Source organism: Cebidichthys violaceus, unplaced genomic scaffold, assembly GCF_023349555.1.
Source record: "Cebidichthys violaceus isolate CVI_PGR_0920_01 unplaced genomic scaffold, fCebVio1.0.p SCAF_8, whole genome shotgun sequence".
Lineage (NCBI taxonomy): Eukaryota > Metazoa > Chordata > Actinopteri > Perciformes > Stichaeidae > Cebidichthys > Cebidichthys violaceus.
The window spans coordinates 1,159,055-1,173,371 of NW_027176964.1; the positions used below are offsets into that span (position 1 = coordinate 1,159,055).

Sequence of the window (14,317 nt, forward strand, 5' to 3'; positions counted from 1 at the left end):
GGTATTGCAGGGGGTCCGCGAATTATTATTTTTTTTTTTCACAAATTGAAATGTCTTTAAATACACATTAACATGAATCCAATATATTGTAGCGCATGGATAAATGGAGGCAGAAGATGTTATCTTTAAGTCAGAAATGCACACATTCAGCGTCACACAGGTGGTCTCAAGCTGGGCACCGGTTCACTCACAGCACAGACTAGCCTTATACCATATATCCACGGACCACCCTGTAAAGAAACAAGTCAAGTATTAAATGCACTATAAGAAACAGATGTTGAATATCTGCAAAACATTTAGTCAAATGAAGATTTTTAAGGCAAGGCAAGTTTATTTGTATAGCACATTTCAACAACAAGGCAATTCAAAGTGCTTCACATAAAACCATTAAAAGCATCAAAACATAATGCAAAAGGAAAGGAGATTTAAAAACAATTAAGAACAATTTTAAGACCTCCTGTTTCTAAAACATCTAAAAGCGAATCGGCCTTCTTTGTTTAATCCCTAGACAGGAAATAATGTTTTTATCAGTGAGCTATTGTGACTGTCACATGATCCTGCGTGCCAAGTTACAAAAAAATGAACTTTCTTCACCCTCAAACACACACACACACACACACACACACACACACACACACACACACACACACACACACACACACATGTGTTACATAGCTGTGAACAAATGAAAAAGATTTACAACTTGTAAATCTCTTTCATTTGTTCACAGCTACAGATCTCATTTTGGACTTATAATAAATCTTTTCATTCCGATTTTTTTTTACATGTTCAAACATTTGAGTTCATTTTTTTCAGAAGGTTTTTACTCGTTGGGACTTTTTATGTCCTTTGTTCATGACCCACTGTTGAATCTGTCCATCTGAATACATGTCAGCTGTCAGCTGGACTGCAGACGCACATTTCTCCAGAGATATGTGTCTGTGGTCTGTGAGTGAGCTAACACTGTGTTGCAATGAATGCTGGGATTGACTTCAGCCCGAGGAAGGAAGGAAGGAAAGGAAGGAAAGGAATAAAGACAGACAGACATCTCTGCTCACACAGATCCATGACCTCCTAGCTGACCAATAGCATGTAGCCTTCTTGATGACCTCAGAGCCCCCTCCCCTGTCTGTGTGTGTGTTCAGTGATGTGGATGATCCACAGATCTGTGGTGGACCTGCTCCTCCCCTCCCCCTCCATACTTCCATGTTCCTGACACGCAGGCCTCGATGGTGAGGGGGAGGGGAGCGTGGAAGGAAGGGATGGAGGGAGGGAGGGGGGGGGGGGGTCATTAGACAGCGGGGTGAAAAGGAGAGCAGGAGGAGCAGCACACATACATATACACACACACATACACACACGCATATACACACACACACACACACACACACACACAGGGGCTATAACAAATCCACGACTAGTGATATCATATTTTGATGCTGTATTGACTCCCAACAGAAATTTCCATTAAACCAATTACTAGAAAATACATTCAGATAAACTACAAATATAATAAATATATATATATATATATATATATATATATATATATATATGTGTGTGTGTGAAAACTGAAGTTGCTGCCTCGCGGTTATATGCCAACCAGTCAAGTTGCAGTTTACATCCATGTCTGTCCAAATGTGATCACTCGTTTCATCTTTTTAGACATTTGTGTGAAATTGTCATAATAAGCATAGGAATTCTTGTGTCGCGGCCAAGCATTTGGGAGTCGACCGCCCCAGGAGGAGAGCTGCGATGGAAGCTAAGCTAACCCAGTCAGGACCTAAGGATACTCCACTATCCAGCATGCTCCTGGCTAATGTTAGGAGGCAGGAAAATAAGATGGATGAAATCAGACTTCATGCTAACCCAGCAGCAGGAGGTTGGTGTCTTTTTTTTAGGGGTTAGTTGGGATTCACAAACTAACTAACAGCGGTAGAACAGCAGCTTCTGTGTTCTGCACGGTAAAATTTGCGTTTTTGTCAAAGGAGTCCAGTGTCTTTGAAGAGATCAACGTCTTCAGTTTCCCATCTGAAAGGTCTGTCTGACCGGAAGGTAAAGAAGCAAAAATATTCTAAATAAAGCGTTCATTTAAACTGATATTAGTATTTTCAGGTGTCTAAAATTCATCCACAGCAGTATTACTCTGCTCTTGTCTGGTTCTACTAACTCCATCTACTGTAGTGAAACACTGACTATGGAGAAGAACCTCATACAACCAGCCTACTACATGTAACGTTAGATCAACCAGACCAGTATTTGTTCAGTATGTGTCATGTGTTGTTCTTTTGCTGTTTAAATGGATAGAAATAAGACTTTTAGGGATTGAAAAGAAAGACTGAAAAGTTCAGAGCACCTCTTTCCAAAGTAACGCTCTGTGTGTTTTCACTAATCAGTTTGCAAATACCGTATTTTCCGCACTATAAGGCGCACCGGATTATAAGGCGCACCTTCAATGAATGGCCTATTTTAGAACTGTTTTTATATATAGGGCGCACCGGATTATAAGGCGCATAGAATAGAGTAGGAGTAAGCACAGTACCGGTGTTTACCGCTATTACTTCGGCGACGCCCCTGACTACGGTAGCCGTAATGCTGCAAGCGGTGCGGCTTTGTAGTTTACCAGTCGTACTGAAACATTTTGACAGAGCGCCGTGTAGAACCAGTATGGATCAACCAATTAACCAATTGATCCATATATAAGGCGCTCCGGATTACAAGGCGCACTGTCGTTTTTTGAGAAAATTAAAGACTTTTAAGTGCGCCTTATAGTGCGGAAAATACGGTACATTTTCTTCTCTCGTGAACTCACCTGCATGGCAATCTCTCATGCACATTCTTTTTAATTCAATAAACATACTTAACATTAAAACTTGTGGCAAACAATGCTTGCTCTCTGTGTGAAGGAAGCTGAAGTGTTTCACCAATCATTCAGTGACCTTTAACCTGCAGTGAAACCAGCGTATTTCCAGCGTGATTTAACCACGTTCCTATTAGCTGTCGGTGGTTCAGTGGGGTATCTTTTAATACGTTCATAGTCAACATCTGGAATCCTCCACTCAGTCCAGTGAACAGGATTCACAGTGAAAACACAGCACAGTTTATGATCTATAATGCTGATTATTAAATTCAAAGACCACTGCGGGAGTCGTATGTAATGAACACATTATTTAATGAGATTAGCCCCGTCTTCAGCTGTCCGTCCGTCTGTCCGGCCTCCCTATCTCTCCATCCATCACCCCTCTCTCAGTCAGCCAATCGATACCTGATGTCAGGATGAGGTAAGTGATGACTTCAGAGTCATTAGGCGATATGATAGGCTGACACAGTGCCTTCAGCAGCCGCAGCTGGAAATGGATGGACCCCAGACACCCTGGGTCGTATTTCACCACTCTCACACACACACACAAACACACACGTTGGCCCAGTGAGGATCTCGTATCTCCTCCCATAGAAATGGATTTTTCCCTTGCAGACCACACAGGGCTGATTCATATCTCTATTGATTTAGATGAGGAGATGAACTGAATGGGATGAGATGAAATCAGCCTCAGAAATAAATTACAAATTAATCTGTTCAAGATACACACATAGGGACAATTACATATACTGTGTATATATATATATATATATATATATATATATATATATATATATATATATATATATATATATATATTCAATTGTGACTGAGAGCCATTGCAAAAGCGTGAAGCTTTAATCTGAAATGAATTATGAGATAACGCAGCTAAAATTGTCATGAGTCACCTCAGAAGGTAAAAAACTGTGGTCGTGCGGCAGCAGCTGGATGTTTCCAGGAAAGCACTCAGCTGTTTCCACTCGTGACTGGTTTGGCCGCTCATCTTACCAATCTGTTACTGGAATTTCTCAGTTCAGGGGGAATCAGTACAGGAAACTCCTAAAGTGGATCCCATTAGAAGCACAAAGCAGGACAGCGAGGCTGCTGCGTGGAACATAACTCTGAACATCACACTACTCTTTACGTTGAATGTGTTTTTAGTTTATCTGAACATTGTGAGCATAACTAAAAAAGAACAACTTCAGCAGCTATTCACATATTCATATTTAATGCAAATTGATACTGAACCATATGGCAAACAAACAGCCAAGCTAGGAGCACCACTCGGGGGGGGTCGGTCCACCACTTTTTAATTGATAGACATATAATTTGGTTCAGACGTTCACGTTCCCCTCAGGATGAATTATAATATAATTAAAAATATTTCCCATCAGCCTCTGTTGTACTATGTGGTTTGCGCTAATTAGAAAATGTTAGCATGCTAACACGCTGAACTAAGATAGCGAGCGTGGAGAGCATTACCTGCTGAACAGCAGCTTGTTAGCATTGTCGCTGTGAGCGCGTTAGCTCGCTGACGTCTCAGTGCAGCCTCACAGAGCTGCTAGCATGACTCTAGACTGTAGTCCTGTTACTCCTACTTGATGCTTTGGACGTGAAATAAATATGACTACATAGGCTTATTACTCAGCTAATCGCTTTATGTTTCACCTGAAATACAGTAGGGTATGCTCCAATTAAGACAAACCACAGGGACGCAATACACAGCAGGCCTCATCTATAAACCCTGAGAAGAGAGAACGATCCCGACCATTTGATCTGCCATTTCCACATCACCTCATATCATCTCGAATACCATAATAACACCGACTCAGTCTCGAGAACGATCACTCTAAGACATGTAAAGATGATTGATTGAGTGGAAGCGAACAGCTTTAAGACACTGCGTAGGAAACAAACATCAAACAACTCCTCTTAAAGCACAAACAGACCACGTTCGTCCACAGCTGGTGAGAGCTGGAGGGACTCAACCAAAAGAAAGTTGTTTTTTTTCATTTAACTCCTCTCTTGGCCATTTTGTTTGCAGGACACAATTTATGTCCAATGCAAATGATGAAGAAAGTTGTGTATCGTATATATAATGTAATGAAATATGTTGTCATTTTCATTTAACATAATCCAGGGTCTTTCAGGATTGTCCAAAATAAACATTCTGTTTGGCAAGAAGTTTGTCATCAGTGGAATTGAGAAAATTTCCCAACTTCTGTATTTAAAATAAAAGCTTCTGAACCTCTAGTGGTGAGCAGCAGAACTGCAACAACATAACACTTGCCTTGGTTTAGCCTCCCACTTCTCCTCAACCAGCTGTCACTGTGATGTCTGTAACTGACAAAAAGCACAACCCGAGTTCTATCAAACCAGAACTTCAGCGACCGCCGATCCAGAAACAGCTAAAAATCAGAAAGAAAGACTTTATTTGTCCTTCCAAACTCTCATTATGGCAGAACCTCACTTCCTCCCCTCAGCCGGAGGAGGAAGTGAGGTTCAATGAATCCCATTATGTTCTCTGTGTGTGTGTGTGTGTGTGTGTGTGTGTGTGTGTGTGTGTGTGTGTGTGTGTGTGTGTGTGCGTGCGTGCGTGCGTGCGTGCGTGCGTGCGTGCGTGCGCGTGTGTGCATGCAATTGATGCACATGGCTCTCAATGTCATGTTTTTACCATTTGTCTCCCTTGGAAACAGAGAGAGAGACTTAAAACCCCAGAGCAAACAGGCGGACATCTGGACCTGTCTGTCTTTCTGTCTCTCTCCTCCTCCCTCCTTTATTGTCCTCTGTCTTCCTCCTGTCTTCTCCTTCTCCTTTTATTTCTCTCTCCTCCCTTTTTTTTATCATATTCTGTCTCTCTCTCTCTGTCTCTCTCTCTTTCTCTCTCTCTCTCTCTGTCTCTCTCTCTCTCTCTCTGTCTCTCTTTCTCTCTCTGTCTCTCTGTCTCTCTCTCTTTCTCTCTCTGTCTCTCTGTCTCTCTCTCTCTATCTGTCTCTCTGTCTCTCTCTCTCTCTCTCTCTCTCTCTCTCTCTCTCTCTCTCTATCTGTCTCTCTCTGTCTCTGTCTCTCTCTCTCTGGGGTCTATCCATCACGGTTGCCGTGAGGCGGCCTGGCTGTAGGTGGTCCTGCTGACGGCAGATGGCTCTTTATCGCTGGAGCCCTGAACTCTCCATGACAACGGCAGAGAGCAGGAAGTGACACATCCAGCCGAGTGGAGAGAGATTCATCTGGACACACACACACACACACACATACACACACACACACACACACACACAGAAGAGTAACAGATATGAAAGGGTGAGGAGAAAAGGGGAGACCGACACAGCTTCAGTGGCTGTTGAGGCTTATTTAATTCATCATAGTTTGAATTCATTTGTTTTATGTTACTTTTGATTCTGTAGAGTTTGTTTCCATCGATGGTTTTTCATTTTTCAGTCACCTCTCATGTGTTCTCATAAGACTTCACAACTTCAACACACAGTTACCGTTTTTCACAATCTAACTCTTATTTAAACTGTTGTACTCAACACTGTGTTACCATGTTTTTGTCTGTACAATCACACGGCTGAGTGAAACCATTAACCAAGCTGCAAACACAACCCTGACATGTTAGCAGCAGCAGAGTTGTGTTTGTGTCCACTTTGTGTCTCTTTAGCTGCTAAAGGCCCCCCTGTGCTCACCAGCTGTGTAACGGTCTGTCTGCTGGTACACAGTGGGTTCTGACCGCCAACATAAACACTGTACCAGGTATTAGATCTTCTTATTGTACAATGAAAGCATGAAACAAACTGCAGACAGAAGAAGACAGAATAAATACTTCATTTGTGTAAATGAAAGGCCTTACAAAGCATCAAATGCAGATTATGTTTCACTGTGTGATCATAGGTCCACTTTCAGGGTTTACACAGTTGTTTGTCTTTGACAGTTTAAATCCATTTTCATCATATTTCAGGTCCTGTTCCATATATTTACGACTATAAAAAGAAATGTAGAGAGAACCTCACAGCTAATATCTGCATGTAGATCCATACACAATCATCTGCAGTAGTATGTGTCCAATGAAGCATTGTTCACACAAAAATATAGATTAGTGCCGCTTTAATGGATAAGGCTGGCAACACTCTATATTTTTGTTTTATCACTAAATATTATGAAAAGACCAAAACCAATGCCGTGATGAACCTTCTCTCAGTATGTAACAACTCTTCTATGTGGCACTGAGAACAATAGCTCACAAACATTTAGTTTTATTTATTTTTTAAAAGCTGAGTAATTTTCTTAAATAGCTGGTCATCATAGTTTTTATCAAACGTAACTCAAACAGTAGGAAATAGTGCATTTGTTGGGGACTATTTTCAGCGGCGGATTAATCCACATTTGGGGCAGCAGCAGGCTGTTTGTGGGATACTTACAGTGTAAGGTCACAGTAATGAAAGAACATGTCACCCATCAGTGTACCAGTGTGACTCACTGTGTTTTTTTAAACAGGCGTTGGATACACAGACAAAACTACATCTTTAAAGAATGTTGTAAAAGTAAAAGTGTCACTCCGGCAATTTACAACTGCATTTCCAAAAAGTTTGTCGACTCACAAGACACACACAACTGTTAAAAAGAGAGTCCCTAGTAGGATGAAGGTCCAGAACATTGGCTCCGATGATGATGCTATCAAGCTGCACAACGTCTGCTAGCTGGACTAGCTCGCTACTCATGAGGACTTCAGAGTGAAACTGGTGGAGTGCCCTTTATTGTGGATTTCTTCTGATTTGGGTTCCAGATTTGAAGATCTGGTTTATCATCAACATGATGTACAATATGTGGGACAATAAGGCTGGATATTCACTAATCTGGGCAAATTCATTACAAGTTAGCTGGCAGAGCGCAGCCTGGCAGTGAGCAGTGATATAGACGCAGACACGATGCCAGCGGAGCTGCTTGTGACTGAAGAGCCTTCAGAAACAAAGGCTTGGTCCCAATATATCACTGCTCAGAGCTCTGCTGCATAACAAGACAACTGATTCAAACATATTAGCAACTCTTTAGAGTGTTTTTAGTAAAAACAGTGAAAACAACTGTATCACTCTATTTGAAATCAGTACAATTATTTCATAAATCTGTTATATTAAATGACATTTAGGGAATATACTATATATATATATATATATATATATATATATATATATATATATATATATATAGTGTATATAATGTATATCACTGGACTTATATTTCTATTAAATGTCTGATCTTGTATATTTTACAAGGACCTTCAAAACACCGCCAGAAGTCTGGTAATCAAATTTTTTTTATAAATTCCTGGAAGGAGAAATGAGGGTAGAAGACAAGACTACCTGCTGGGTTGGTGGTTCAGTGTGTGTGTGTGTGTGTGTGTGTGTGTGTGTGTGTGTGTGTGTGTGTGTGTGTGGGGTATGGGGCGGCTGGTGGATTTCACGTCCCACTTCCTCCAGCAACGCGATTAGGCCAGACGTCTGTCACACACACACACACACACACACACACACACACACACACACACACACACACACACACACACACACACACACACACACACACACACACACTCTCCACCTCTTTCTACTGTCTGCTAGAGTAAACACACCCTCGCTCACACATATATTGGTATTACCATTCATGTGAGGACATTCTATGGACCTCCATTCAGTACATGCTGCCGGTCCGTCTTTTAAAGGTGCAGTAGCATCATCCAGGGAGCAACCTCCGGTTCTGAAAAGTGAAGCCAATGTTTCGTGTGTTAAAGCTGCATTCTCTCTAGTGTCCACCAGGGGGCGACTCCTCTGGTTGTATAGAAGTCTATGAGAAAATTACTCTACTTCTCTCTTGATTTACTACCTCAGTAAACATTGTAAACATGAGTTTATGGTCTCAATCTCTAGTTTAAGTCTTCTTCAATATAGCATGATGTTCATTTAGTACATTATGGTCCATTTAGAGTCAAACAGACCATAAAGCAGGGTGTGCTTTAGGGCGGGGCTTACTGTGATTGACACGTGTCTACTTCTCCAGTCAAAATATGGTCACTTCTGTTCAATGGCTATAAAAAATGCCAAACGCATGCTTCAGAACTGCAGTCAACAAACCAATTGGTGACATCACGACGACTACGTCCACTTCTTATATACACCACAGTGTTTCTCTTGTCAAACACCAAGATGGAGTCCATGTTGACTTAGGATTTCTATTTTTGGATTGTTGGTGTGAGAAGTGCAGTAAGTGCATCAATCTTTATGTCGTGAGTCTGTGACTTATTTTTCCACAATATCAGGAAAGATTTTGTTGCATTCTAAAAGCACTGTTCAACAGACGTTACTGTACATATACATTTTTTGGAGTAGTTTTACATATAGTCTGACGATTGCTTGTGAGCTTCTACAAAGTATATAGAAACACATCTTACATTATGTGTGTGTTCAGACATCTCACCACGTCTTTGAATGCAACATACGGTTTAGTTTTATGCCGGTGGTACAAGAAAAGAAATCTCATAATGTCCATTCTGGTCTTCCTTATACACACACACATGAACACATACATGCACACACGGGTCTGGCTGTCAGTTTGTGTTTTGTCAGCAGCTCCAGTGGGAAAGAGACCATTTCTGACGTCTCTCTCTCTCTCTCTCTCTACCTCTCTCTACCTCTACCTCTCTCTACCTCTCTGTTTTTCTCTTTAATGCTGACACACATTGCATACTGTTTAATGAACAAAACATCTACATCTAATCAGATAGTTGGTTTATTCACTCTGCCTACTCCTGTTATAATACGCAATGACCACAGAGGCCTCTAGGGGCCGCTAACGGGCCTCTTAAGACCACTGTAACATACAGCACAAGTTGTATTTACACCATCTAAAGAACGTCCTTCAACACGTTGTCACACCCAACTCCAAAACCAAACCGTTGGTCAGTGGCCCTAAGGTTCAAACTAAGACTCTAGCTTCACAGTTTTGAGTCAGTTTATCCTAGTTACATTTATGGTCTTCTCAAAATAAACTTCCGTTTTCACAGGAAGTGGAGACCACAAAACCAATTGGTTAGGGTTAAAGAAAAACAGCATGGTTGACGTTAACTTGACTAACCCGAACGACGGACGAGTCACTTGACAAAGAATAGTTTTTTGTTTAGCAAGGGACTCCAACAGCGGTCTCGCACTTGCTTTTTCCTTGCCCCGTTATTTCTGCGTGTTTAAAAGATACATACAACATATCCTTCCAAATCGGACCCCATAGGTACCATTACCACTTTGAATTATTTTAGAATACAAATGCCAAATACTTTGTGATTTCAGCTCCTAAAACGTGAGGATTTGCAGATGTTCTGTCATATATATATATATATGATAGATGAGTGTAGAAGTGTGGCAGCCTACAGGTTAGTCTACAACAAGTCCATATACAGTCCTACCGATGGTTCCTCCAACTTTCAACAGAGGAAAGAAAGAGCAGCACAAAACAAAGTGGATGTAAAATGTAGGTTGCAAATTCTTCCAAAGAGCGTCTTAGCCAATGTTTAATGAGGAAGTAAATGCAGGCGATATAGTGTGATGAATGATACACACTACACTGAATGTAACCATAACTTCATCTCAAGGTCCACAAGCGTTCTCCAGAGATTTAAAGGGACAGTTCACAAAAAGCTGAGCACCACAAGCTGAGTACCATCTAGTCCGAATATATTAGAGGAAAAGGCAGACATCTCCAACACAAATTATTAATTAGCACTACAGGTAAGTGTGCATTTTTGATTTGGTGGTGAACTGTCCCTTTAACCGCTTCTTCAAAAGCCACGTTTGCTCAGTTTTAAACTGGACCTTAAGCTTAGATTATTTTCCTGGTATATAAATGTAATCAGGCTTTTTTGACTTACAACTATCTTAAGTATTAATGAGAGAAATAAGGTATATTGATATTCACTACCTGCATGTCCAGTGGGACCACGAGTACACAGTAGACCAGTACATAATAATGACCTCATGCTGGAATCAAAGTAGAGCTGAAACAAATGAGATGCACAGCGGAGGTTTGGTTTCCTAGGCGAGTATCATGATTCACTTTTATTAAAAGCATCATAGCTACAATTCATCATACATGATGTCTCCAAAAAACAAAACAAAAAGACAAACATCAAAAAAAGAAGAAAAAAAACATTTACATGGTATGTCTGTAAACTTCAAGGCTAGATAAGAATTTTGAGGTAATGCTCTTCAGCTTGCTGGCTAAAAGTAACAAAAAGTCCATTTTTTTCAAGAAAAAGTAGCTAAGTAATAAAGGTACCTGATTATTTTAACTCTTTAACACCAGTGCATCAACAGGAACAGAGTGAGACAAAATTGATTGCAGTACTTATTTGTCATCATTTACAGTTTTTTGTTTATTTTTTTCTATTCATACGACACTTGTGGTTATTCATATAGTGTGTGTGTGTGTGTGTGTGTGTGTGTGTGTGTGTGTGTGTGTGTGTGTGTGTGTGTGTGTTGGGAGAGTGATGTTGGAACATTCAAAAGCTGCCTTGGTTATTGCTGTCTCAGCATTAGACGGGAGAACGAGGACCTTGAAGGGGAAGACGTCTTCCAGACAGCAAAAAAACTCATCTCTCCCCCTCCTCCCCCTCTCCCTCTCTCTGCATCTGCTGGGCTGGCTGTGATAGCAAATGTTAACATGACCTGGCCACAGTGTGTGTGTGTGTGTGTGTGTGTGTGTGTGTGTGTGTGTGTGTGTGTGTGTGTGTGTGTGTGTGTGTGTGTGTATTTTAAAGGACTTTATAATATTTGAACCACTCGCGGCACTCGATTTTCCTCGGACACTTGAACTGGCCTCGGGGGTGGGGGGTGGGGGGGGGGCAGAAATGAATGGGGCGCCGCCTGTGCTTCTCAAGCGTTTAAAACTCGAGTTGAACTTCATGTGGAAACTTTGAGGTTGAAAAGTGTGTCTCGGTCGTGTTCTGGCCAGGCCCGGTGTCAGTGTGTGTGACTAGAGAAACAGTCTTAGAGAAGGTCACTGGGGAGCAGCACTTGGTCTGAAACTACCGGGACATGAAGAGAAATAAAAAGATAATCAAAACAAAGGATTTCTAATGTGGCAGCGACCACGAAAAAACCTTCGAACAAAAAACAAACAAACATTGCATGTGCCCCCCCCCCCCCCCCTCACCCCCTTTAACGAATAAACCTGAAACATCACATCCTTGTGTGGACCACCGCTACGAATCCATTCACAGGAAAAAAAAAACCTCCAAACGGGGACCGATGGAAAGGCCCGATCGGGGGCAGACCCAGCCCGCCTGCCCCCTCCTGAGCACAAAACCAGCCGCCTCAGAGAGAGAGACACGGGATTCAGACGTGGCAGTGGAAAGACTCAAAGACTGGCATTCAAACAGTGTGGGACTGGTTCAACAGTATCGGTTCAGTGTGCATCCACACGCTCAAAGGAAAACAGCTGTGGGGGACCAGTCCTCCCACTAAACAGTCACATGACAGAGAGGGCTTTCGGGGGTTAGTGTGTGTGTGTGTGTGTGTGTGTGTGTGTGTGTGTGTGTGTGTGTGTGTGTGTGTGTGTGTGTGTGTGTGACACTGAGTTCTAGTCCAGTCCGCTTCTCCTCCTCAGAGTCTACCTGGTCTGATATGTGAGAACTACAAAAAGAAAAGAACAGTCTGCTCTGAAACACAACAGCTCAAATCAACTCCATTACCCACAATTCCTTTTGCAGCAGCTTTGTCAGACAGACAGCCGGGGCTGTTTTGAGAACCGATGTTAGAAAAAAATGCTGCCAACAATAAAACAGTCCAGACGAGGGAAGCAAAAATAAAGATTTGAGAGCTGAAAGCAGCAATAATAATAATAATAATAATAATAAATGCACTACTGGAACTTTGTGGAGTCCTATCTGAAAGATTGTGGGAGAGGAAAGCGGGGTCGCACCGTTCACAGTGCACACAGGAGGAGCTCAGAGGACTTTTCCCTGACTACACTATCGATCAGAGAGATTTAAGTTAACACACACACACACACCTCGTTCTCTCTGACGCGTAGTAAATATACCTGCTGGGAAAAAAGTAACAACAAATAGTGAGAAATCAACGACAATGTAAGAGGAGGAAAAAAAAAGAAGAAGAAAAACCAGGATTGGTAATAGTTTGGGTATTTCTGGTGAGGCGTGTAAACGTGGCGAGGGGGAGGAGAGGAAATGTAAAGGCCAGTCAGTTTTGTGTTTTTATTTCAGTCACTCTTGTCCTTATGAGGAGACACTGCCGCCGCCACCGCCTCCTCCTCCTCCTCCTCCTCCAGCCCTCCGTCCTCCAGGGCTGAATCGTCACCTCTCGTCTCCTCCTCCGCTCCATCCTCCTCCTCAGCCAAGTCACTCTTACCTCCTCCCTCCACCTCCTCCTCCTCCTCCTCCTCTCCCGAAGCTTTCAGCCCCGCCTTCTCCTCTTCTTCCTCTTCCTCCTCCTCCTCTTCGTCTCTCGGGGGGTTCATGGTCACGACGTTGCCCCCCAGCGCTCCGGCCATGGCGCTCTGCAGCTCGGCCAGGGTGGAGGCGGTGGGGAAGCCGGGCAGGCTGAGCCCCCCGAGGCCCGGAGGTAGGAACATGGAGGGGTAGAGGAGGCCGGGGGCCATGGTGGAGAGGAGGAAGGGGTTGAACGCAAGGGAGTTGGCCGACATGCCGGCCGCGGCCAGCAGCGCCGCGGCGTCGCCGTTGATGCACGCCTCGGCCGACGAATCGGCGGCCGGGATCCGAGGAGCTCCGGTGGCCGCGCTGACCGATTTCTGCGCCCCTCTTTTCTCCTTCTTCCTCGCCTTCTTCGCTCCTTCCTCATTACCCTCCTCCTCCTCCTCCTCATCGTCTCCCCCTTCTTCAAAGTCTTCTCCTTCTCTCTTCCTCTTCGATGTCTCGTCACTATCTGCTCCCTCACCCTCCGTTGTTCCGTTGGTGTTCTGTGACGTGGCGGCGATGGAGTTTGATGCAGCGGCGGCTGCGGCGGTTGCCAGGTTGCCGCCGAACAGACCGCCTAGGCTGAACATGTTGGGGAGGGCAGCGGCCATGTTGGGCAGGCCTCCCATACTGGGCAGCATGAGGGGCAGCATGGAGGCGGCTGCGGCGCTGGCCGCGGCCTGCTTGGGGTCGGAGGGGTGAGGGAACGCCATCAGACCGGCGGCCAACTGGAGAGACTGGAGGCTCTGCAGGGACGATAGGTCCATCCCTCCAAACAGACTGTTCAACAGCAGAGGGTTGATTCCACCTGGGCACACACACACACACACACACACACACACACACACACACACACACACACACACACACACACACACACACAGTTAAGATGAAGCTCCATCTTTCAGTACAAACAATATCTGCTATGAGGTTCAATTCTCTGACGTAGACTTGATTCGACAGCGGAGGGGTTGAAAAGATTTAGC

General features: G+C 43.4%; 1 protein-coding gene across 1 annotated transcript in view; it reads right to left on the bottom strand.

Moving 5' to 3' along the window:
• Positions 1-10,923: 10,923 nt before the first annotated feature.
• chd7 (chromodomain helicase DNA binding protein 7) overlaps positions 10,924-14,317 on the bottom strand; it is a 69,892-nt gene continuing 66,498 nt past the window's right edge. The window contains exon 41 of the mRNA XM_068701599.1: positions 10,924-14,139. Within this exon, the coding sequence (XP_068557700.1) occupies positions 13,118-14,139 (1,022 nt within the window). The 3' untranslated portion in view covers positions 10,924-13,117. The remainder of the gene's footprint in view (positions 14,140-14,317) is intronic.